The sequence below is a fragment of the Pipistrellus kuhlii genome, unplaced genomic scaffold, assembly GCF_014108245.1.
Source record: "Pipistrellus kuhlii isolate mPipKuh1 unplaced genomic scaffold, mPipKuh1.p scaffold_m20_p_15, whole genome shotgun sequence".
NCBI classification, from domain to species: domain Eukaryota; kingdom Metazoa; phylum Chordata; class Mammalia; order Chiroptera; family Vespertilionidae; genus Pipistrellus; species Pipistrellus kuhlii.
The window spans coordinates 33,762,189-33,787,210 of NW_023425460.1; the positions used below are offsets into that span (position 1 = coordinate 33,762,189).

The 25,022-nt window shown below is 53.0% G+C and overlaps 2 protein-coding genes across 2 annotated transcripts; both read right to left on the minus strand.

The window, feature by feature from the left end:
- Window positions 1-2,924: 2,924 nt before the first annotated feature.
- On the minus strand, window positions 2,925-5,306 carry CALHM1 (calcium homeostasis modulator 1). Its single transcript, XM_036438915.2, has 2 exons — window positions 4,755-5,306; window positions 2,925-3,686 (listed from the first exon to the last, which is right to left on the minus strand). Exons 1-2 carry the CDS (start codon window positions 5,304-5,306, stop codon window positions 3,204-3,206), a joined length of 1,035 nt encoding a protein of 344 aa, XP_036294808.1. The 3' UTR covers window positions 2,925-3,203.
- A 4,853-nt stretch (window positions 5,307-10,159) lies between these two features.
- Window positions 10,160-14,804, minus strand: CALHM3 (calcium homeostasis modulator 3). The gene is given in 4 exon segments (XM_036438916.2): window positions 10,160-10,195; window positions 10,197-10,655; window positions 12,094-12,349; window positions 14,420-14,804. Coding segments are annotated over 4 exon segments (1,038 nt in total). The 5' UTR covers window positions 14,707-14,804.
- Between the last annotated feature and the right edge of the window lie 10,218 nt (window positions 14,805-25,022).

The window sequence follows — 25,022 nt, forward strand, 5'->3', positions numbered from 1 at the left end:
CTAGGCCTACCCCCTGGCCCCTGCCCTCTGCCCCCTGCCCCCAGCCTCTACCCCATCGCCACCCCTCTTCTGGCCCTTCTCCTTCAGCCACTGCCAGGAAAAATCCAGACTCCAGCTAACTCCTCAATCTCAGAGGACTGGTGATTGAATTCCGGAGTCTAGGGATTCCGTGAGGCCCTGTGGGCAGAGCTCTGACTGGTTGGTGGAAATTACAAGGAGGCGGGTTCTTAAGGAAGGCCTCTATAATGATCAGATCTGTCCAGACTGCCAAAAAGTGGTCCCAGGTTTGATTCCCCCCGTCTGTGGAGTGAGCCCCCCATCTGTGGAGTGTGCATGCTAAGGCTGAGAAGCCACGGGTCAGGAATTCTGCAGAGGAGAGAGTCTTGTCCAAGGACAGGCTGGATGACTCCTAGGACCAAGGGAAAGACCCCCCAGCTCTGTAATGCGTGTGGTTCTGTCCCAGTGGAACTGCTGGGTGACATGCTGGCCTCTGAGCTGGACTTGTCCGTGTGCAGGAGAGAAGGGCAAGGGACCAGTGTTTATTATTCGGATCCTACCACGTGCCAAGCACCGTTCCAGATTCTTCCTTCAACGTTATCTCCCGTTATCCTCACCATCAACCTGGAAAGCGCAGTTCTTTTAATGTCCATTCTACAGATGGACACACTGAGGCTCGGAGGGATTCGGTGACTTACCAGAGGTCCCACAGCCCTAGTATTTAAACCCACATCTGCCTGACCCAAAGCTTTACTCTTCACATTTTTACTCCCAATACCTCCTGGCTGGTTTTCCCATTGGAAGCTCCTCCTTTTCTCCCAATACACACCTGATCTTTACTCATCTGAATCCTCCCTCTCATTCAGGACTTAGATCAAGGCCCACATCCTGGAGGAGCCTAGAATTCTGCCCAGCTTGGCCTGCAGGGATGGCCCTCCTCCCAAATCATTAAAGGGAGGGAGACCAGGCTTCGAACATGGGACTAGAGAGAGGGGTGCCTACGGGAGAATGTACATTATTAAAACAACGTTGTAGGACTCAAGATCAAAATGAATTCTTAGCCCAGCCGATGTGGCTCAATGGTTGAGTGTCAACCTGTGAACCAGAGGATCATGGTTCCATTCCTGGTTAGGGCACATGCCCTGTTGTGGGCTCAATTCCTGGTAGGGGGTGTGCAGCAAGTAGCCGATGGATAATCTCTCTCATCATTAATGTTTTTATTTCTCTCTTCCTCTCTGAAATCAATACTAAATATGTATTTAAAATATGAACTCTTAGATGAGTAGTACTTGCATCTTTTAAAAAATATATATTTCGGGAGGGCCTGTTTACTCTGGTGGGTTCTGTTTAACTCTGTCTGTCTGGCCTTTTTGCTAGAGACCAGATACGAAAATAAAAGACCATTTAACTAAAATATATATATATATATATATATATATATATTTCTTTATTGATTTCAGAGAGGAAGGGAGAGGGAGAGATAGAAATATCAATGATGTGAGAGAATCATTGATTGGCTGCCTCCTGCATGCCTCCTACTGGGGATTAAGCCTGCAACCCAGGCATGTGTCCGTGTCTGGAATCAAACCCAGGACCCTTCAGTCTACAGGCCAACACTCTGTCTACTGAGTTAAACCTGCTAGGGCAGGACTTGCATCTTAAAGATAGGTGAGAGGACAAGAAGCCCATCTTCTTGGCCCTGTTTCCTCCTCTTTAACAAAGATGGCTCCGGTTCCTATGTCCCTCCTCTCCTGTCCAGGGGAACGAGAAGGTTAAGCCTGCAGGTTCAGAAATCAACAAACATGTCAGCCACACACACCGAGTGTCTACCATATACCATGTCCTTCATACACTTCACTCATTTAATGCTCACAACCATCTCATGAGGTAGGTGCCCTCATCTCCATAGGAGGAAACTGAGGCACAGAAATGAAGCAACCGGCCAAGGGACACAGTTTGTAAGTGGCATCTAACCCAGTTCTGTCTCACTCCAGACTCTTGAGCTCTTTCCACTCTAGGCAGTCCCTTTCCACCCCTGTGCCCTCAATCTCACCTCGGGGCAGCACCTCGAGCACTCTAGAGCCTCCAGCCAGGAGGTGGGACCTTTGAGAAAATGGGAAGCTCAGCTTCTGGGTCCAACATTCCCAGCCCTGCGGATGGTGCGATTTCCCCTGGATGTGAGGGAGGTGTTAGGTTAGTCAGTGAGAGGACCTTCACCATGAGAGGTACTTTGGTCTGCATGGGCCCCTCCGGAATTCATATGTTGAGCCTCCCAAAGGATTTTATTGGGAGTGGGGATTTTGTGGAGCCCTCACAAATGGGATTAGTACATTTCTAAAAGAGGCTCCAGAGCGACCCCTAGCCCCTTCTGCTGAGTGAGGACAGCGAGAAGGCACTGACTACGAATCAGGAAGAGAGCCTTCACCGGAACGGGACTGTGCAAGCACACGGACTTGGCTTCCAGCCTCCAGAACTGAGAAATAAACGTCCTTTGTGTGCACAACCTACCCAGTCTGTGGCATTTTGTTATTGCAGCCCAAATGGACCAAGACAGGAGGCCTTTGGTGTTACATAGACATGCGATTCACCATGACAATTGTCGCGTGACCTCCAGGTGACCCTACACCCTGGCTTCTTCCTAATGGACCTTAGCTCCTGGCATCTTTTGTGCCACGCCAGGTGAGGGTGAGAGTCATGTCCTATTGGCCCACCTTGGCCTTGTCAGCCTCACTCAGGAGACCGACCAAGAATCGGAGGACTGCTGCTTCATGAGACGTCAGGATGCCCACTCACTTCCTGAGCCTTGAGCGTAAGGGAACAAAGATCCTCAAAAGTCACAGACACGTGTGGATGCCGGGGCAAGGGTGTCCGTAGAACCTGAGTGCAGATCATGAACCAGACATAAAGTGGCCTGGGGGAGTGGGAGCTTGTCCCCTTCAAGCCAGTTTGGAACCTTTGCCTAACACTGCTTGTGGCTCCACTGTCCGCTTCTCCGGGGCCATCTAGGGCGTGTGACAGCTGGAGGAGCGAGGTCCCCTTCTAACTCCAAACTTCCAGCCTCCAATGGGCAGGTGAATGCCTGGACACGTGGGTCTGCTCCAGGGGCCCACCACCCAGCACCTGCAGCCTTCATTTCTCCATCTGGTTTGGGGTCAGAGCGGCCGTGAGCTCAGACCCCCGTTCCTGCCTCTTCATCTGGCCACAGCTCACACTTTGCTGAAGTAGGTGGCCACCTCTTTGCGTGGGAGCCGGGGCCCACCCCCTGGCCAACCATTGCCCATCAGGGGCTCCTCCTGGCCCAGCTTCAGGGGCGGCTTGCATTTGTGCCAGCTTGTGAGCAGCCTGTTCACGGCACCTTGGTCGGTGATGCCTCGAAGCTTCTCCCTCTCTTCCTTGGCATTGTCCGTGGCAGCTGGGGCATCTGAGCTAGCAGGGGCCATGGCCAGCGCCCCGTGGGTGTGACCCAGCTCCAGGTCATGGTTCATGGCCTCGAAGAACTGCTGGATACAGACCTTGGCAAAGGCCTTGGCATGCTCTGTGCACGTCTCATCGAAGAGCTTGCGCTCAATGTCGATGTAGTGGGACCAGTACTTGCTTTTGAGGAAGGCGGCCTGTGTGAAGCAGGGTCGCACGGAGCGCACGACAAATGCCAGCAGCGTGGTCAGCAGCACGAAGGACCAGCCCAAGGCCTGCATGGGAGAGAAGAAAGAGTCAATGGGCATTGCCCTCTGGCCTCCCAAGTCTGTCTGCAAACCCCCACCCCCACCCCCATACCACTCTCTATGTCAGGCCCTTTAGTGAAAAGAGCACCAACTGGGCAAGTGACTTCACCTCTTGGCCTCCATTTACATGACTGTAAAATAGGCATACCTATACCCATTTCATGAAAATCAGGTCATGTGAGGAATATACCCCATGTCTAGGCCTGGCACTCAACAGGCAGGAGTTAACTAGGCAGACTCTGGAGTTAGGCTGCCTTGGGTTTGGATCCTGTCTCCACTACTTACTAGTTGACCAGGAGTAAGCTGACTTCTCTGTGTACAAGTTTCTCTCTCCCTTGTAGGGCAGGCTCAGCCCCAGCCCCAGCCCCAGCCCCAGCCCCTTTCCTGACAGCCGCTGGTCCACGGGCTGCCCTCCCCACAATGCGCTGCCTGCAGGGGAGGCCTGAGGGCTCCACAGGTGAGCGCCCAGAGGGGCAGAGGACTGGAGCTCTGGATTTCCTCAGTGGGCCCTCCAACCCTGCCTTCAGGGCACACCCCCACAGTGCCTCCCCCTCCCCAAGGGGCTCCGGACCCTCAGCTCCCACTCCCCAACCAGGGAGACACCGGCTGGGAGCATTTGCCAGGGAAATGTACCCAAATGGCTCAGCCACTCACCAGCCTCACCACGGTCCCAGCCTGGGGGAGGAAAAGGATGCAAATTCCCCCAGGCTTCCAAGCGGGAGCTCAGGATGGAGGCTATGGAGCTGGCTGTGCCCTTGGGTCTGCTCTGGGGACCTCAGGGCAGGACACAGGCCTCTGGACTGAAAGTAGTCGCAGCACTTTCCCCAGGTGGCCCGGATCTGAAGAGACACGTGGCCTTCGGAAGCCCCTGCCTCTGTTGGGAACATATACCCTGCGGGGGCCCTGTCTGTTAGAAGGCATGGCTGTTCCTGAGAGATCCCCGCTTTGAGAGGTGGGGGTGAGGGAATTGAGCCCTTGTGCAGAGAGACCCAGGTCTGTGCAGGGAGCCCCAGCTCAGGCCGCCGTCCCCCTCACCTGGGAGATGCAGCGCAGGTAGCGCACGGCCACCTCCCGGGCCAGCAGCCAGTCGCCGTCGTAGATCTCGGGGCAGGGCACCCGGGCCAGCAGGCGGGCGAGCTCCGGCGGGGTGAGGCTGGGTGCCAGGCTGCTGTTGCCCAGCACGGTCACGGGCACGGCGGTGCAGAAGGCGCAGAGGAAGCACTTGCCATCCAGCAGCGTGACGGCCACCCAGACCACGGGCGCGATGAGGGCGCGCTGGGCCATGGAGCAGAACATGTAGCGCAGCACGGCGGGGTCCTTGGCCCGGCGGCCCGGCGGCCGCTTCCACTCCTCGGCCAGCATGGACACGTTGTTGTTCAGCACCAGGCCGAGCAGGAACAGCACCAGCGGCGGCGCCAGCAGGATGCCCGCGCTGTAGGCTGCGTTGTAGCCCGGCAGGCAGGGGCAGTTGAAGTCGAAGGCCGAGTAAATCTGGGCGCTGGCCAGGGCCATGATGCCGCAGATGCCGTTCATGAAGGACTCCTGGTTGGACTGCAGGAACTGGAAGACCATCCGGAATTTGTCCATCGCGTCCCACCTCCCCCGCCCCCCCCACGGAGCGTGGTGGCTCCTCCCACCTCACCGCTGCCTAGAGGGTGCTTCTGGCAGCCCACCGTGCCCACGGGGTGCCCACCTCATGGCTGAGATGGGCAGAGCTCAGGGCAGTGGCGCAGGTCACTGTCTCTCTGAGAAACCTGGTCAGGTGCTGGCTGGCCAGGAGGTGCCAGGCGGCCAATGCTGTGGGTGTAGCCAGGATTCTGCCCCTCCCCTTGGGGCTCGCTCTCCACAGCCACCTCTGGGCACAGGGAAACCACCAGGGCCACACCTGAGGGGAACCAGTTCTCTGTGGGTGTGGGAGGAGGGCCGGGAGTGCACACAGGCTGGGAAGACACTGTCTCCAGCAGGGTCTAAGTTTGGGGCAATCGAGGGCCACGGCAGAGGTCTGAGCTTCTGAATCGTGTCCCCTGGGCTCCAAGGAAGCATGTCATCCTCCTCCTGCCCTCCCATGGGGTCTTTCCCCCATGCTATGCCAGGGCCCCCCATCCATTCAGACAGTGATGGTACTGTGATCAGGGATGGCAATGGCAGTGGTGTCTCTACTGGGGATGATCATGGAGATGTTGGGGAAGGCAGTGCTGGTGTTGGGATGGTGCTGATGGAGGTGAAGGTGGCGATGGCGGTGACCATGGTGGTGGTGTGATAGCAGTAATGGATAATGATGGTAGTCGTGGTTTTGGTCACAGCAGGAGGGCAGCGCTGGTAGTGGAGACTGTGCTAACATGACACAGGGTAGAGTAAAAAGCCCTGATTTTGGAGCCAGAGGATGTAAATCTGAGAGGATGCTGGGTCTCCTCCCTAATGGGCAGGGAGCTATAGACTGTGGGCATAATGTGGGTGCTTTTATGTCCGCTTTTCTTAGGTCTCTGTGCGTGTCTGTGTTTGTAGATGAAAAACCCTTTCCTGGCCCCCCCCTCCTGCTTTTACTCCCCCAGATTAAAAGATAAAGGGGTGGGGGTGGGGTGGGGTTTCATGCCTGGAGCTCAGGCCCTCCAGCGTCTGTGGGAACCAGGGCAGGGCCCCTCCTAGCAAAGTGGGGAGGAGCTTACAGGGCTCCCTTTGATTCCCACCAGTTCTCCCAGAAGAGCAGGTCAGACCCAGCGCCAACCAGATGGCTCCTGTCTGGGGCAAGAGGGTGGGGCCGGGGCTGACATGGAGCAAGCGCCTGGACAGGGTCGCTCTGTGCATCCCTGTGGGTGCTGTGGGTGCTGTGGGTGCTGGCGGTGCCTTGGAGCCTCGATGTCTGTGTATCTGCATGTGTGCGTGTGACCACATTAGGGGTCTGTGCGTGTCTGTGTGACCAGCAAGCACTTGCCCTGCCTGGGCTTTCCCTAGGTCAGGCCCTGTGCCAGCACTTCACACCACGGGACACGGGACAAATTGTTAAAAATCGGCTGTCCCGCCAAAAGTGAGACGTCTGGTCACCTTGGGCTAGGGGGGAGTGGTGGTGGGAGAGGGGGTGAGAGCGTGTTTTCTGGCCTTTCTCTTGCAGCTGCATCAGGTTCTCTTGGCCTGCTAGCGCAGGTGGAAAAGGGCGTGCACCTACAGGAAGCGGGTGGAGAAGGAGGGTGCCCCTCTTTGCAGCCCCTGTGCTGGGTCTGGGGCAGTTGGGGCCTCTAGGCTGGTGGCCTCTGGAGGACCCCTGTTGGGGGCTCCCAGGAGGGGACACTCAGGGGGAGAGCAGGATGAGGGTGGGCACTCATCCTGCCTGGCATCTGCCCCAGTGCCGGAGGAGTTAAGTGTCATGAAAAGCAGCATGCAAAGGGGCTGCTGGGGAGCGGGCGCTGGACCTTTAGGAAAATGTAGAAGGGCATTTGCGTAGGAGGGCATGAGAGCGTGGTGCTCCAGTGGGCACTGCTCTCCTCCAGCGGCTGGAGGAGTCCCCACAACGCCACAGATCTCTCCTCACCCAAGCCTCTCTCTCTCTCTTGTATATATCCATTCCTGCAGCTCAGGCATCACAGCCATGTGGGTGAACCACAAGTTCCAGCCCTCCTCCTCACCTTGCCTGCGAGCACTGTCTCATCCCTGCCTTCCTGCAGAATAAAGTCAAGGTCCTGAGCTATACGTCCAAGTCTCCCACCATCCTTCCCCCCTCACGCTGAGCTGCAGCTGCCCAGGCTCCACGGGCAAAGTGGGGGATTTAGACAAGCAACACCCTCACGGCTAGTACATTTCTGCCTCGCCCAGCGGCCGCTGTCTCCTGCACGAGAGGCTCCATGGACAGGGTAGGGGCAGGAGGGCATCACCCAGAGTTCGAGGAGGCTTGGGGAATGAACTTGGGCACCCCCGATGGCTGCTGTGCTGGGAGGGAGGGTCTTCAGGTGCAGACAGAAGCCTCCCACCCGTGTCCCTCTCTCCCAGGCGAGGGAGGCGGCACACGCTGCTCCAGGCATCTCTTTCTCACGGGACGTGAACAAATGATGGTGTGGATGGACATTGGCAAAGACTTGGGGTTTGCAACCACATTGTGTTTGGGGGCTAGAAAGGGTGGGGATACATTTAAGGGCCATCGATGGCAGAGGATCCCAAGAATGTGTCCTTGGTACTCTTGGTGGACTTCATGTGGGGTGGGCGCCTCAGCTCTCCAGCCAAGGTCCTTACTTTAGCCAGGCTGGATGGCACACCCCTTTACCTGGCTGTGTGTTCACTAGCGCATGTCCTGTCTTCCCTTCCAGACTGAAAGCTCCCTGAAGATAGGCCCATGTCTGTCCTGCTTTCTGACGCTCCGGGCATTCCATGGATGTTTGCTGAAAGAATACATGCAACATGTGCTGCCCCTTCCCCAACTCTTTGCCTTTGTTCTTGCCGTTTCTTCCCTTGAGGTGCTCTGCCCCACCCCCGAGTCTCTCTCTACTTGTCCAAACCCTTCCCATCCTTCAAGGCCCATTCAAATGCAGCTGATCCCCCAGCTGGGAGCATTATTCTACATGCTAAATCCCCATGGCACCAGGCTTGCCTCTATCGTATCACACCTTTTTCTTCAGACTATACTGATTCCTGCACCCTTCACTGACTGCCTCTCCATTAGACAGTAAGCTCTGTGGTGGCGGGCTTCATTATCTGTGTATTCTCTCTTCCTTACTCCCCAGTACCGGGCCGTCTATGCAGTCGGTGCCCTATAATTAGAAGGGAAGTATTAGAAGGGAAGAGTATTGGTGACAGCCAGTGGCTTTTTACTGGCCCAGATGCTGCATCCTTGCAGCCCAAAGTGAGGTCCCTGGGCCTCCTTTCCTCAGCCTGGGTCTCACCAGCTCTGACTGGGCCATCTCCAAGCTTTCCCCACCACCTCCTCACCCAATCCCTGCTAATGCTTTGCCTAAATCTTGCCCCACCTCAGTGCCATTTCTGATATTTGCATGGCCTGACCGCAGCAGGGTAGGTGCGGGGGGGGGCTGAACTGCGGGGATTGTCTGGTCCTACAAGGTCCCTTGGCAAGAGGTCAGGAGAACAGAGATAATGATTCTGATCTGGAGGGGCTGATCCTGGGACTCCTGGACTACTGTAGGCCTGACGACTCGAAAAGCATGGGTCTGCACCATTTGTGCTAATGAAGGCAATAGTGGGATGTGAGTGTGTGTGTGTGTGTGTGTGTGTGTGTGTGTGTATGTTTGTATGTGGTATGAGTGAGTCATTAGGGAGGAGCTCACAGGCTAGATCTTCCCCAACCCTTCCTGTTAGGGCCACCAGACATGGAGTGGCAGTTCCTCCGCCCCTCGCACCCCCCCAGCAAGATCTAACCCGGGGGTTTCAAGGGTTTTTGTGTCCTATAGCCAGACCCCACATCCACAGTTGTCCCAGAGTTTGCAAAATCTTCTTGTTCAACGTGGAGATGTCTAGGTCTGCCTCCACCCTGATTTGCCGATCTGGTCCTCACACCACACACCAGGGGAAATCCTCACCAGGGTGCCAGCATCTTGCTGAGGGCAGTAGGTAAGATAGCTCTGAAAATGCCCGAGGAAGGAGGCAGCCTTACAAAGAGAGGCTGAGCTCAGGTGTCAGGCCGCAGGTGGGGGGCAAGGTGGTGAATGGAAAGGTGAAGGAGGACGTGTCTGCTAACTGAAGGTGGGCAGAAAAGCTGGGCCGAGAAAGGAGCTGCATCTCAAAATGGGGTGCACCTTGGAGGGGGCTCAGCCTTGGTCTGCTAGAAACAGAATTGCTGGGATTTGGGAAGTTGGGAGCTGGAAGGGTCAGCCCTCTTGACATTCAAAACCGGAAAAATTGCCAGGCCATGAGGTAGTAGAGATGCGGCTATTTTTAAAAAATACATTTTATTGATTGTTTACTGAGCGGAAGGGAGAGAGAGACTTAGAAACATCAATGAGAGAAAAACATCAATCAGCTGCCTCCTGCACACCCCCCACTGGGGATATGCCCGCAACCAAGGTACATGCCCTTGACGGGAATCGAACCTGGGACCTTTCAGTCCGCAGGCTCTATCCACTCTATCCACTGAGCCAAACCGGCCCTGCCTTGGGTTTCCACAGCCTGGGAAACCCGGAGGCTGGTCAGCACGGGCCCCTTCGCGTGGCGATCCGTGTTCCAATCTTTCAAAAAAAATCGGGACTTTTTGATAATAGATCAACCGAAGGACTTGTATACATGCATATAAGTACAACCAATGGACATAAAACTATGGGGAGGGAGGGGATATGGGGGAGGGAGGGAGGGGGACAAAAAAAAATCATTAAAATATGTAAAATAAATAAATAAATAAATAAATAAATAAATAAATAAAAAAAAATCGGGACTTTTTTAAAACGCCGCAGCACGCGGGAAAAATTGTTAGAAATCGGATGTCGGGACGATCTGGTCGCCTTAGGCTACACATCGGTGTGCTGGGACAGCCTAGTCCCCGGCGGGCGCCGCCGGGGGCGCGCGGTGGCTGAGGCCGCGCCCCCCGAGCGCGGGCGGTGCCGCCAGGTCCAGGGGCGGCTTGCGTGAGTACCAGGCGCTCAGGAGGTGGTTCACCTGCTCCCGGCTGGAGACGGCGCGCAGGTGGGCTTTCCCACCTTCGCCGTCCGTGCCCTCGGGCGGCTCTGGCACCTCGGGGGGCTCGGAGCCGCTGCCCGCGGGGCCCCGCCGCAGCCCCCGCGCCCGCAGCTCGCCCTGCATGCTGGCGAAGAAGTGCAGCACGCAGCGGTGCGCGAAGTCCCGCGCGTGCTCACAGCACGTCTCGTCGAAGAGCTTCTGCTCCAGGTCCACGTAGTTGCTCCAGTACCTGCGCTGCAGGAAGACCGTCTGGTCGAAGCAGGGCCGCAGGCAGCGGGCCAGGAAGGCCACCACGATCAGCAGCAGGGTGACGCTCCAGCCGATGGCCTATAGGGCGGGGACAAGGAGGGTGGGTGTGCGCGGGGCGCAGCGCGGAATGGGGTGGCAGGCATAGGTGTTCCAGTCTCTTCCTGTATCTCTTCCGTCCTTCCTCAGTTATATTTATCTCTCCTTTAGTCATCCATCCAACTGACAACCTCCGCCCATCCTCCCTTCAATATCATCTCATTCTGCATCCATTCATTTCCCCAGCTATCTCTCCCCCTATCCATCCAGTCATCCATCTTCCCATAGGACTACATGTCTATTATATTCCTATCCAGATCTTCTCTCAATTATCTTTCCATCTGTCTATCATCCATCTTCCTGTCCAGCCATCCATTCTCTCATTCATTCATATTCTGATACTCTCATCCTTCAATTTGCTTATCCAACCATTCATGTACCCACCATTTATCCTCCCAACTTTTCTTCTGGAAATCAGACTATGTCACCCTAACGTAGGTCTCTTGGACATGAAATTATTTTGAACTGAAGAAAATTAAGAAGCAGCAAACATAGGAGAAGCTCTTTCTACCTCCCCCCTTCCTGCCTAAAGGCAAGATATAAATTCTCCTTTTACTGGAGACAGACTCTGATCAGCCCAGAAGCAGCACCAGAGGAATGTGCAAACAAAACCTTAGTCGATTGGTAAGGAGTAAGAAACTCCGTTATTTCCTCTCACGTATTTATTACCTTCCCACAGTTTCTGCCCTTGGGAGCCTAAAACTGCTTTCCTTTGTCCTGACATTTCTCTACAAAGATATTACTCTTGGCTGAAGATGCTATTGTATATAAGCCAGAATTCTAAGCCACTTCTTGGAGTCACTCTTTGGTTTAGGTTTCTCCTGTGTGGTGTCCACTGCACATGTTAATAAACTGTTGGTTTTCCTTTTATAAATTTTTTTTTGTTAGCATCTCAGCTGAAAGCCTAAGATGGGAAGAAGAAAAATTTTGCCTTCCCTACACTCTATCCATCCATCCATCCATCATCCTTTCATTTTTTATTCAGTGCTCCAGCCATCCTCACATAGATTTATCTATGTGTCGATCTATCCTATATTTTGGGGGAGGCACTGGGGACCCAGTCTTTTCTCTCACAGAGCTCACACTTAAGCAGAGGAAACAACTAAGAGGCGATGCCTGGCTCTGTGCCGCGGTAAGGGAAGTGCAGGGAGTCATGGGAATTTACCCAACCTGAACCTGAAGGCTCAGGGAACAGTGAGGTTTAGGCTGAGACCTGAAGGATTGGTAACGGTTGCACAGGATACAAACAGGGAACAGTGCTGAGGAGGCCAAGAGTGAGACACCGTTAGAGGCCGTTCTCTGAGGCTGGAGCAGCTCCAGCAGGAGGGAGGGGCTGCAGGCAGGCATCTGTACTGCCTCATCCATCGGAACCCAGGCAGGATATTCGGGAGGCTTCCCGGGAGAGGACCGTCCAGATTACCTGCGACAGGCACCGCAGGTAGCGAGACACCGCCTTTCGAGCAGGGCTGTCCCTCACCAGCTCATCCTCCTTGCAGGGCACCTTGGCCAGGAAGAGCTGAACCTGGCTGGGGGTCATGTTGGCAAAGTCCAGAAACTTCTCAGGGTCCACGGAGCTGCTGAAGGCACACACGAAGCACTTCCCATCCAGGAGGGCCAGCAGGATCCAGAGAAGGGGGGCAGCCAGCGCTCGCTGCAGCACGGAGGAGCACATGTACCTGGGAGCAGAGGAAGGGGGGGTGGGTCACAAAGGGCAGCTGGAATTCAGCTGAGGCAGGAAAGCTGCCGGAGAGATGCAAAGATGGACTTCCCATGAGGGCTGGGGAACACTAGTCATAGTTACATGGAAGGAATGGCTGCAGCTTCCCCTGCAGGGGTCCCAGCGGCAGAGGGTGAGGAGGAGGGAGGGCTGGGGGCCATGGGAGTCCCAGGACTGCGACACTGGGGAGCTGGGGCTCTCCCTGCTCTGAGCCTTGTAGCAGACTCTGCTGGTGGATAGTTCCTATTCACGTGGAGACCAGAGGGCCTCCGCCTCAGCCATCTCAACCACTTGCATGGCTCTGCCTGCAGGCTAGGCTGCAAGCGATAGAAAGTTCACAAACCCCAAATCCTCCTTCAACCCAAGAGGGATGGGGCCTGGTGGATAAATACCCCATCTTCCTAGACCCTCGGTGTGCCATGTCTGAGGTGGGCCATACACACTACACTCTCTTAGAGGGTCCCCCGTAGGGCGGAACTCCAGTTGCCCATCCATCGTCACATTCTCCCCAGAGCCTGCTTTCAAGGGAAGCCTGAACTCAGACAGCCCTGCCCCATGTCCCTCCCAGACGTGGCACCTCCAACACCTCCCCTGGCATCCAGGGAGCCCACTCTCTGCCTGTCCGGGTGTCTCTCACGACCTGCTCCGCTCCTCTCTGGCCTGCATGGGGTGTTGGTCCCAGGACAGGAGCCTCCTAGTAGAGTTGCAATCACTGGCTCCCAGAGGAGAAGGTCCCGGGCACGCCCAGCGTGTGTGACCCTCCCTGTGTGGCTGGACGACAGGGAGCACAGAGCCCCCGAAGAACACGAGATAGAGGCTGTGTGTGCACAGGATGCAGATGCTTCTAACTTGCACTGTAACAAACATAAAATGGTGAATGCGGTGTGTGTGTGTGTGTATGTGTGTGTGTGGCCTGCCCCAGCCAGTGAAGAATTATAAATATGCTGTAGGCAGGGTCGGCTCCAGCATTGCCTTCGGGGGCAGTGTAGTCAGAAGGTGGAACTGAGGACTTCTCATGACATTGCCTACATACCCTTGAGGACACAGCAATGGTCCATGTCAAAGCACAGGGTGGAGAGCAGATCACGAGTGGGCGAAAACCCACCAAGCCCCTCCTGCCACTGCCCACGGGTCTAGAGTACGCAGACGTTTTGTCTAAAACACGCAGGGCAGCGGAGTGAGCTGTGCTTCTTCCTACCTGTGGGAGCTCAGCCCAGTCCCCGAACGTCTCTGTGCCTCAGGTCCCTCCTCCTTAAACACGGACCCTAACAGGAGCAGACCCAGGGCCGAGGCGAGAATTCAGAGGCCGTGCACACACAGAGCTTGGCACCGAGTCGGTGTTTCGTGTGGACCAGGGAGCAATTCAAATTGCTAAACTCCATCAGCTGGTTTGGGCAGAGGGCACCCACCAGGAGGGAGGCTCTGAGGACCGCAGAGCTGCTCTGGGGAGTGGATGGGAGAGGGATCAGCCTTTAAGCGAGTCTGGCCTCGCCTCACTGCCTGCAAAGCCTCTGTGCATGTCAGGGGGTGGCCCTTCACACATGTGGCGAGGTATAGTCCATGGCCAGTGTGACAGACGTGACCTGGGGGGGTATGGGGGGATTCTGTGTCATTCATGTGTCTCTAGCACTGGCCACAGAAGGGTGACAAATGACAGGAACAGAATGGCATCTGCACATGGGTCTCGGGAGCTGATGATGCTTTATTTGGGGAAAGGAGGGGCACTTGTGAGAGTGCCTGGCGGGGGGGGTGGGGGGGGACGGCAGGTGAGGAGCCCTGACAACACCCATGGGGGTGTTTGGGGTTTGGGGATCACCTAGCAGTGTTGATAGGGAGCCTGACAAATGACCATGGGGAAAGGGTAGAGTTTGGGGGTGCCCCTGACAATTCCTATGCAGGTGGGGGGTCCTGACAATGACCACAGGGGAAGGTCAGAGTTTGGGGTGCCCCTGGCAGTGCCTGTGCAGGCGTGGGCGGGGCCTGACAATGCCCCCGGGGCTCTGGGTGGTACGGGGGCCCCCTCTCGCACCTGATGATGCCCGGGTCCTTCCTGCGGTGCCCGGCGGGCCGGCGCCACTCCTCCACCATCACCACGGACTGCCGGTTGGCCAGGAGGCCGCAGAGGAACAGGACGAGCGGGGGCGTGAGCAGCAGGCCCAGGCCGTAGAGGGCGTTGTAGTGCGCCAGGCAGGGGCAGTTGAAGTCGAAGGAGGAGTACAGCTTGACGGTGACCACGGCCAGCAGCAGGCAGACGCCGTTCATCACCGACTCGGAGCTGGACTGGAAGTGCTGGAAGAGCATGCGGAACTTCTCCATGGCTCCCGCCCGGCGGGTGCGGGCAGCGAGGCTGCAGCCGCCTTCCTGACCAGGGATGGGGGTGCGTCCGGTCCCCGGGAGGTCCTTCTCTTCCCAGAACCTCCAGCTGTCCACTCAGGTTCCTCCGATGTCCAGCAATGGTCCCAGAGCCACTCTCTCCTCTCTTGGAAGTGAGTCACTGCTCTGTGACCATCCAGCCCAAACCAAAGCACCTCCAGGCAAATGTGCCCTGCCCTGTCACCCCACCCGTCCCTGCCCGTTCCCGGCTCTCTCCAGGGTGTGGACACGGATGCTGACAGCTGGTGGGGTGTCCTGGGAGGCCAGGCAAATTTTGGGTGTGGGAAGGCCACGGCGCAGATGGAGCCAATGATGTTGCCTGGTTTCATCAAAAACATGACTCGATTCAGCTGAGCCTGGGAGCGTGCAGGTCGGCTTCTGTACGGGGAGGGACACCTCCTCTTGCCTGAAGGTTTCCGGGAAGAGAAAACCCTGGAGAGGTTAAGCCACATGTGTCAAACACAAGGCCCGAGGGCCAAATCCGTCCCGCCAGGCCTTGCAATGTGGCCCGCACCGTGCTGTCATCACTGCACTCCGCTGCGTTTCCATCACAATGACAGTTTATGACTGTTCAGTAAACCATTCGGCCCGCGATTTAGGCTGGATTTTAGATTTTGGCCCCTTCTCTGATTGAGTTCGACACCCCTAGGTTAAGCCATGTTTCAGCTCGTGCCAATGAAAGGCTGTGGGCAGGGAAGGCCTTCCGGGCAGAGGAACGCACGGGCAGCAGCACAGAGGTGAGAAGCAGTCGGTGCGGCAGGCGGTGTGGGGTTACTGGAATGGAGTGGCAGGCAGTGGGCATCGGGAGAGGGGCTGGAGGGTCAGGGGGGCAGCCCTCCGCTCCCATTCATTCATTCTGCTGCTCTCCGGATCATATTTCCCCAACGCACAGCTTCCACTCCCTCTCTCCCCTGTGTGCCCGAGGTTCCCTCAGCCTCCTTGGCTTGGCATCCCTCCTAACTGTACCCACACGTGTCTTCCCGCCTCCACTGAACATCCACACCCCTTCCTTCCACCTGCTCTTCAAGAGGCAGCTCAGATGCAGCCCTGTCCCCAAGCCGCCCCTGGTGAGCTCAGCCTGTAGGGGCCTCGATCGACCTCCTGGCCCCAGGAAAGGCCGCCTCGGCCTGTTAGGAATCTCCTGGTGCGGGGACTGATTTGTCCTCTGCAACATGTCGTGTGGTGCTAAGCACACAGCAAGGGACAGCGGATGCTTGCTGTTTGTGATGTTGGCCCTCAGATGCTGTCTCTAGCTCTGGCCTCCCTGCCCACCTCCTGCCCTGTCCTCATGGGCCCTGTCTGGTCCTAGGAAGCAGATGGGTGGCATGTGGGTCCTGCCCTTAATTTCTCTTTGCCTCTCTCTCTCTCTCTGTCCCTTTGTCTCTCTCTCCGTCATTCTGTCCCCTTTTCTGTCTCTCTAATGACCTTCCTGTGTGTGTGTTCGTGCACAGTTAACTCGCGGTGTCCCTCAGTGTGTTTGTGAGTCTTTCTGTTGTCCCTCTGTCTGTCTGCCTGTCTCTCTCTGTGTAGCTACTACCTCTTCCTGTCTTTTCACCTTTTCCTTCTCCTCCCCTGCTTCCCACCCCATAGCATCCCCGTCTTACTGGCCCCAGGCCTCCCATTGGCTGCCTGGCTTGGGGAGGGGAGAGGAGGCATCTGCAGGGGTGATGTGAGCCCTGGGGTCACAGACCATTGGGCCTTGGGCCTGGAGCATGGGGGGTGGTGGTGTGTGTGTAGGGCGGGGGATGGTGAGGTGTCCAGGCCCCAACCCTGCAGGCTCTTCCTCAATCTTCAACCTCTGGCTCCCTTACTGTCAGCCTAGGGCCACTCTGAGATAAGAAAAACCTCAGGGATTGGGGTGGCCTTGACCGCCCCGACCCCCACCCCATCCAGCCTGGCCTCCTGGATCCAAGCGCTGGTCTTAGTTAAATGTGAGTGTCCGCACTGTGGTCCTTTCCCCAGACCCTGGGTCCTCCTGGTCACGAGCACAGCGTCTCCCCAAACCCCCAGAGCAGGGAGGACTGCATCCTGGATCCTCCCCCTCTGCAGAGGCCCGGCTCCGCGCTGTTACCCCCACAGAGTTCGCCAGGACCTCTGTCTCCGCACTGACTACCCTTGTTTCCATATTCCCAAACGCCTTTGAGAAAATGGAAATACTGCCAAAACCGGTTTGGCTCTGTGGATAGAGCATCGGCCTTCGGACTGAAAGGTCCCGGGTTCCATTCCGGTCAAGGGCATGTGCATTGGTTGCGGGCACATCCCCAGTGCGGGGGTGTGCAGGAGGCAGCTTGTTGATGTTTCTCTCTCGTTGATGTTTCTAGATCTCTATTCCTCTCCCTTTCTCTCTGTAAAAAAACCAATAAAATATATTTAAAAAAAAGAAAAGAAGATGAAAACACCCCCATTTTCCTGATTAAACACACCACTATGAAACATTTAAAAAATAGGGAACATGAAAGTGTTCCTGTCAGAGCAATCCCCAGAGAGTCTCCCTGTTCCTACAAGGGTGTGTGTCCTTCCAGACTTTTCCAGGGCCCACAGGGGCACTTGCCAGCTGGCCTGCCTGGCGTTCCTTGGGAGAATCGTTAACCACCGGTAAGGAACCCCCGGGAGGGGCAGCTCAGGATGCCTGTGCGACTTTCTATCGGAGGCGTGTCTGTCCTCCTCTTCACACTCGTCACACAGGCCTCTCACTGTGTCCAGTTCTAGCTTCTCTGAAGGGTGACTGCTCAGCTGTTGGAGGGGCAACCGGGACCTGCAAAACACGTTTGGGTAGGTCCCTTAGCCTGTGGTTTAAGTCACACCTTTCCAAATGTGACCTGCAAAGTCTGTCACCGTGGTCTGTGCAGTTTATACCTCTGATGGGATAGCAACAGAGAGAAATCTGTCTGTTGTATTGCTTTGTGTTTTGCCTAAGACTGGACTCCCTGCATCAGGGGACACGGGGAGGGAGCCAGCGACGACAGGAGAGCCGTCAGAGGCACGCAGGTGTGGCTGCGTGGAGGAGAGGGTGGGCCGTTGGGGAGAGGTCCTTCAAGCTCATTCATTCTCTGGGGCTCCTACTGAAAGCACAGAACCACCCCTGCCGACTGCCACTTTCCTCAGGGGAGGCTGGTGCCATGCAGAGTGGGCACAGCCTGGTGGGCACAGGGCCCGGGAGGCAGACAGGATTCTCCTTCTGTGCCTTCCAGCCTCAGTCGCCTGCTGGATGGCTGACAGGAAGGGAACTGTCCTGGCCCCGGGCCAAGCTGCGGAACCCTGAAACCCAGGGCCGCTAGAGCAGAGGGTGGAGAGAACAAGGCGGGAAGGGCCGAGCGCCTCTCTCCCATTCTAGTCTCGGGGGAGTCTTCAGAAAAGGACACGGCAAGAAACTGGGGCACGGTCTCTCCCAGGCCAGCTGTTCACGGCTCCGACCTCTGGCAGGTGAGACGGAGCTCCCAGGTCAGCGGGGCCCGCAGGGGGTGTGTGCTGCGTTGACTGCGCTGGCCCTGGCTAGGTCTTAACTGGAAACACAAACCAAGAGGGAAGAAGGCAGCCGGCCATAACTTAAATACTCAGGGTGAAGGGGTGGCCTCACATGAAAAAAATCTGTATTTTCTAAGTTGTCTACTTTTATAATAAAAATTTAAAAATATTTCCAATAAAAATCATAAAATATTTTTACCGGAAAAAATAAAAGGGAATAAGGAACAAAGTAAAAGAGGAGGGGATTAATTTGTTGCCTAGAGCCCTGGACCAGCTGAACCAGGAGAAATAGAGGAAAGAAAAGGAGAACTCTGGCCAGGTTAGCCCTTCCACTCTCTCAAAAAATCAATGGAAAAAATATTCCTGGGTGAGGATTAACAACAAACAAACACACAAACAAACAAACAAGCGGAGAAAACTGTTTTACTCATGTGTGTGGACAGATGTTACCTCATAGATCTGCTGCATGATAATGTCTTAAGTCAGAGTTTCTCAATCCCCTGTCCCATCCCAGAGTCTGCAGCTATGTCCTTGGGGGGGGGGGGGGGGGAGTCTTTTAATTCTGGAGAAATTTTTAAAAATTTACCACTCTAGGATATTGTTTCCATTTATTGGAAGGGAGGGAGAGAGGAAGAGAGAAAGAGGAGAGAGAGAGAGAGAGAGAGAGAGAGAGAGAGAGAGAGAGAGAAAGAGAGAGAAAGAGATGAGAGACACATTGAACCTAAGACTCTTTGCTGTTTAGGGCAATGCTCTCATCACTAAACAGCATTAGCCAGGGCTCTGGGGAAATTTTTAAATTCACATTTTATTTTAATAATGACAAATCTTTTTAATAGTTTTAACAAGAAATTGGAATATTTTTATAGACTAAGCCTTTGTTTTCTTTTTCTCAAATTGAGGTATTGTAGCTACATGCTTGGGGGTCTTCTGGATTTTTTTTCCCTTTAAGAGACATTGGCCATACCATTCTTGGAGTTCCTGTGATTGAGAGGGTTCTTTGGGACTGGGTGCCCCCTGCTGGAGAAACTCAGACTATCTGATGTGTGAGTGGGGTGTGTGTGTAGGATGTGCACAAATGTGTGTCTTCAGAAATCTCTTCTTTCCATATAGTAAGCACACTCTATCCCGAGGTTTCTCTCTCTTTCTTTCTCTCTGTCTCTCTTTCTCTGTCTCCCCCCCCCCCCCCGCCCCCACTTTCAAAAGGAAGACATTGAATGGGTGTCTCACTTCTCTCTCAGGACTGGGAGGCTTTTGTTCCCTCTTGTCTAGCAGAGCAGTGGTGCTCGCTCGTTCTCTGAGAGACCTGGCTTTCTTTTATCCTCAGGACAGAAGTCTCTGCGGGCTCTGTGTGACAGGCCTTGCTCATTGTCTCTGGCAGACCTGGGGGAAAGCAGTGCGGAGTCCACTCTGGTGACTATACAGAGCAGGAGTGGGGATCCTTTGTTCTGCCGAGGGCCATTTGGATATTTATGACATTATTTGCAGACCGAACAAAGTTATCAATTTAAAAATCAGCCTGCTGGCTCAGCCGGCGTGGCTTAGTGGTTGAGTGTCCACCTGTGAACCAAGGGGTTTACAGTTCGATTCCCGGTCAGGGCACATGCCCGGGTTGCAGGCTCAATTCCTAGTGTGGGGCATGCTGAAAGCAACTGATCAGTGATTCTCATCATTGATGTTTCTTTTTTTTTTATTATTAAAAAAATATATTTTATTGATTTTTACAGAGAGGAAAGGAGAGGGAGAGAGAATTAGAAACATCGGTGATGAGAGAAAAACATACATCAGCTGCCTCCTGTACACCCCTAACTGGGGATGTGCCTGCAACCAAGGTACATGCCCTTGACCGGGATCGAACCTGGGACCCTTCAGTCTGCAGGCCGATGCTCTATCCACTGAGCCAAACCAGTTAAGGTTCATTGATGTTTCTATCTCTCTCTCCCCCTTCATCTCTTAAATCAATAAAAATATATTTTAAAAAATTAGTCTGCTATATTTGGTCAAACATCCCTAACGTCCTGACAGGGCCAGACCAAATGATTTTGAGCTTTGTATGGCCCAAGGGCCAGATATCCCCCTCCCCACCCCCGCCCCCACACCATATGGCCTCATATAGCGCCATGTGGCCCCTAAAGGACTGGGAAAAGGGAGCCTATCTAAAAATTCATTGGAATAGCTGGCTAACCATTTGGAGAAATCTTAAACAGAATCTCTACCTTATTCTTTGTACCCAAATGAATTCCAAATGGCTCAAAGACTTGAACATGAAAATTAAAATCATGAAAATTCTACAAGAAAATGTAAGTGAATTTATTCATAGTCAGAAGACACGGAAGGTCTTTGTGAACAGAGCACACAACTCAGTAGCTATGAAGGTGAAGGTCGGTTAAGTAGGGCCCAGCTTCTGTTGTCCAAATGCCAATAAATAAAGATAACAAACTGGAAAAAGGTATTGCCACCCACATGCCACACAAAGACCTATTTTCCTTAATTTGTACAGGGAGCAAATCAATAGAAAGGAATGATCCCAGAGAAAAATGGTTAAAGGATGTCAACAGGCTATTTACAAAAAAGAAAGACACTGGCCCCAAATCCTGCGAAGATTCCAATGTTCAGTCATAATTCAATAGGATCTAAATAGCCAGGTGCCTCTTTAAACACCACGTTGTTGGAAGTGAAAAGATGGACCCTGGTTGGTGTGGCTCAGTTGGTTGGGTATCACCCCTGCACCAAAAGGTTGCTGGTTTGATTCCCCGGCAAGGGCATGTGCCGGGGGTTGTGGGCTCGGTCCCCAGCAGTGGGCATGGAGGAGACAGCAGATCCATATTGTGCTCTCACATTGATGTTTCGCTCCCCCTTTCCCTTCCTCTCTCTCTAAAAATCAATAACCTATTCTTTAACAACATTAAAAAATAAAAATAAAAGACCGATAATACCCAGAGTCAATGAGGGAGGGCTTAGGGAAATAGCCACTTTTATACACTGATGGTAAATGTACAAATTTGCAGGATTTTTCTAGGACAACTTGACAATATATTTAAAACAAAAATTTAAATGCACATGTCCTTTGACCTAACAATTATATAGCTCTAAATTGGCCCTATGGGTAGATATGCAGAAGTAGCTGAAATAAATTAATAAGGATGCTCATTATAGCTTTGTTTTAATGGCAAGAGACTGGAAAACAATCTACATTTCATCAACAGGGGACTATTTAAATACACTGTGGCACTGCCATAAAATGAGGTCTATCCAGCCACTAGAAGAATGAGCAAATCTATGTGTTCATATGAGAAAACCTCTAGATTCTGGTACATTAAGAAAGCACACATAACTATGTAAAAATTTTAGTGTTATGCATATACTTTTTGCTTGTAGGACAGACAAGAAATGTGGACAGTTACTGCCATTAGGTAGTTGGAGAGAGGGGCTGTTATTTCCCCCCCCTTTTCTATCTTTTTGTGTTGTTTGACTTTTTAAACAATGTGTACATATAAATTTTACTTTTAATATTTTTTTAAAAAATTGATTTTATAGAGTGAAAAGGAGAGGGAGAGAGAGAAACATCAATGATGAGAGAGAATCATCAATCGGCTGCTCCCTACTGGGGATTGAGCCTGCAACCTGGGCACTTGCCCTAACCAGGAATCTAAATGTGACCTCCTGGTTCATGGGTCGACACTCAACCACTGAGCCACACCAGCTGGGCTGAATTTTACTTTTAAAAGATCAACAAAGGCCACAGGCTACAGGCCACAGTCTGTGACCAAAGAGTTTGATTCCTGGTCAAGGACATGTATCTCAGTTGCAGGTTTGATCCCTGGCCCCTGGGCCCATGTCTGTCTGTCTCTTCCCCCCCCCCCCCCCCCCCCCCCCCCCCGCTTTCCCTTCTACCTTCCTTTCACTTCACTCTTGATGAGGATTAAAAAAAAAAAAAAAGATCAACAAAGGTTATCTGGGCAGTGGATTTATGATTTATAAAACACACATTTCTATATATAAGTAGATATTTAAGATCAAAATATTAAAAGAAGGTTAAAATATTATGACTTACACAAAATAAAATGACAAATTCAATCCTGAACATCCTTCTACACTTAAAGTTTTGGTCTTCAACCCTCAGGTTTTAAGGAATGTGGAACAATTTTCTTGGTTCACATTACATTTCTAACTCCTTTCTCAGAAGAGACAGCCTGGTTTTACATCATTTTCACTTGAAAAATATTATTTTTCTTTTGTTAATCCTCAACAGAGGATATTTTCCCATTGACTTTTAGAGAGAGTGAAGGGAGAGGGAGAGTCAGAGAGAAACAAGTATGTGAGAGAGACACATCGATTGATTGCCTCCCACACATGCCCCCACTGGGTCTGGGGGTTAAGTCTCCAACTGATGTATGTGTCCTTGACCAGTCCACAGGCTGAAGCCCTATCCGCTGAGCCAGGGCAATTTTTATTTTATTTTTAAAAAAATATATTTTATTGATTTTTCATAGAGAGGAAGGTGGAAAGACAGAGAGTCAGAAACATCAATGAGAGAGAAACATTGATCAGCTGCCTCCTGCACACCACCTACCAGGGATGTGGCTGCAACCAAGGTACACGCCCTTGTTCAGCATCAAACCTGGGACCCTTGAGTCCGCAGGCCGATGGTCTTTCCATTGAGCCAAACTGGTCAGGGCAATTTTTTTTTTTTTTTAAACAGAACTGACAACTATAAACATGGATTTTCTGACTCAACTGATATGTCGTTTCTAGACCCTGCCGGGGAGGGCTGGTGTTTTGGCACAGGACATTGGATGTTGGGCAAAAATGAGCGAGCTGCTCTGGGAGGAGGAGCTCCTGTCTGACTGCATTTTCTGAATTTCACTTCTACTCCATAAATGCCCAAGTCAGAATGGCTGCAGGGTCTTCTTTCCTAGTGGCCTGCATGCACTAACTCATGAGAGTTCTGAGACTGCCCATCACCATTGCGCTGGGTGGTGGAGTAGATGTAGAGGTGAGTGTGGGAGAGTGCTGGGCTGGGCGTGGCAAGTCCCAGCTCTGAGGGTAACTGAGTGTTCAGAGGGCCAATCCAGGAAGCACCTCTGTTATTGGCCACACAGGCTCAAGCTCTGTCCGCGGAGCAACAGATGTTCACTGGGCATCAGTGGAGGAACAGGTGCTGTGCTGGTGGGTGGCATGAGAAGGTGGCCTCCGTGAAGCAACTATGCCCAGAGGATAACATCTGGGTGCCGAAGAGTAGGGCTAACGTCCTCACTGACAAATTTTCTTTACAGCGAAGTGGCTGATGGAAGCTATAAGGATATATTCCCCCAAATGCTCTTTCATTTTGAAAGAGGAAAAGAGCAACCTGTAAACATTAAAATATATATATATATATATATATATATATATATATATATATATATATATATATATATAATTGATTTTTTAACAGAGAGAAAGGGAGGGGAATAGAGAGCCAGAAACATCAACCAGCTGCCTCTTGCACACCCCCTACCGGGGATGTGCCCACAACCAATGTACATGCCCTTGACCGAAATCGAACCTGGGACCCTTCAATCCACAGACCCACGCTCCATGCACGGAGCCAAACCAGTTTCGGCAACCTGTAAACATTTTAAAAGGTGTTTTGATTGACTTGCCCCAAAATTTGCCCCCAAATTTGCCAGAAACAAAGGGGATTCTAGTGGCGTTCTAGCGCTCCCTATTGGTGGCTGGAGAGAGAAATTGAGAGAGAGGGGAGGGATTGAGGGACGCACCAAGGTAGAGAGAAAACTTTCCACAAGCTACAACTCACTGGGAAGAGAGGCCCCCCTGAGGCGCCTTTGGGTGAAGGTCGGAGGAGAGGGTGCTCTGGGATCTGTCTTGGAAAAGGCGGAGAGAAGTGAGATGTCACCCTGCCAGCAGGAACCGGGAAATGTCTGTTTCCCGCTCTGGGTCTAGGATGAAGGGCATTTGAAGTGACTGAAGGCTCGCGGCTCCTGGGAGATGTGCCTCCTGACTCCTATTTGCCGTTCCACTTTTGCCGTGAAGCAGTTTTACATTCTTATGTGGTCACATTGGTCATAGTTTCCTTTATGATTCTCTGGTCTTTGTAACATTCTTAAAAAGGCTTTTGTGCCAAGTGGAAGTCACTTAAAACATCCATGAGAGAGGAAGGGTGCTGGGGCATTACCAGCACTTTGAGCATTCTTCTTTGACTCCAGTTTTGTGGTTTGAAATCTAGTTCGTGTTCATTAGTAGCCGTGTGCACCCTGGCGAACTTCCAGAGAGCTGAGCCAAAGTGCCCGGGAGTCCTACAGTCGCAGGGACTGGCTCAGGAACTCAGGGAGGGCACCTTGCCTGCCCCCGGTGTCCTCCTCAGCCTGGGCACTTGAAGGACTCTCATTCTGGGGTGGGTACAATATCTCAGGGGTTTGGTCCAGACCATCTTAGGCTTGTACCTCAATGTTTTACTTATCAGCTCCAAGGCAGTGTCTTGGTTTCCTTAAGTCTCAGGATTTTCATTTGTAAAATGGAGATGATGATAATAATAGTAAAGTGACAGTAGCAATAATAGTACCTATATCACAGGCTTCTTATCTATCACCACCAGTCTGGTCTGTTTCGGTCAGTGGGTAGAGTGTCAGCCCGAGGAACAAAGGGTCCCAGGTTCAATTCCCAGTCAAGGGCACGTATCTTGGTTGTTGTGTGCAGGAGGCAAACCTATCGATGCGTTCCTATCATGTCAATATTTCTCTTTCTCTCTCTCTCTCTCTCTCTCTCTCTCTCTCTCTCTCTCTCTCTCTCTCTCC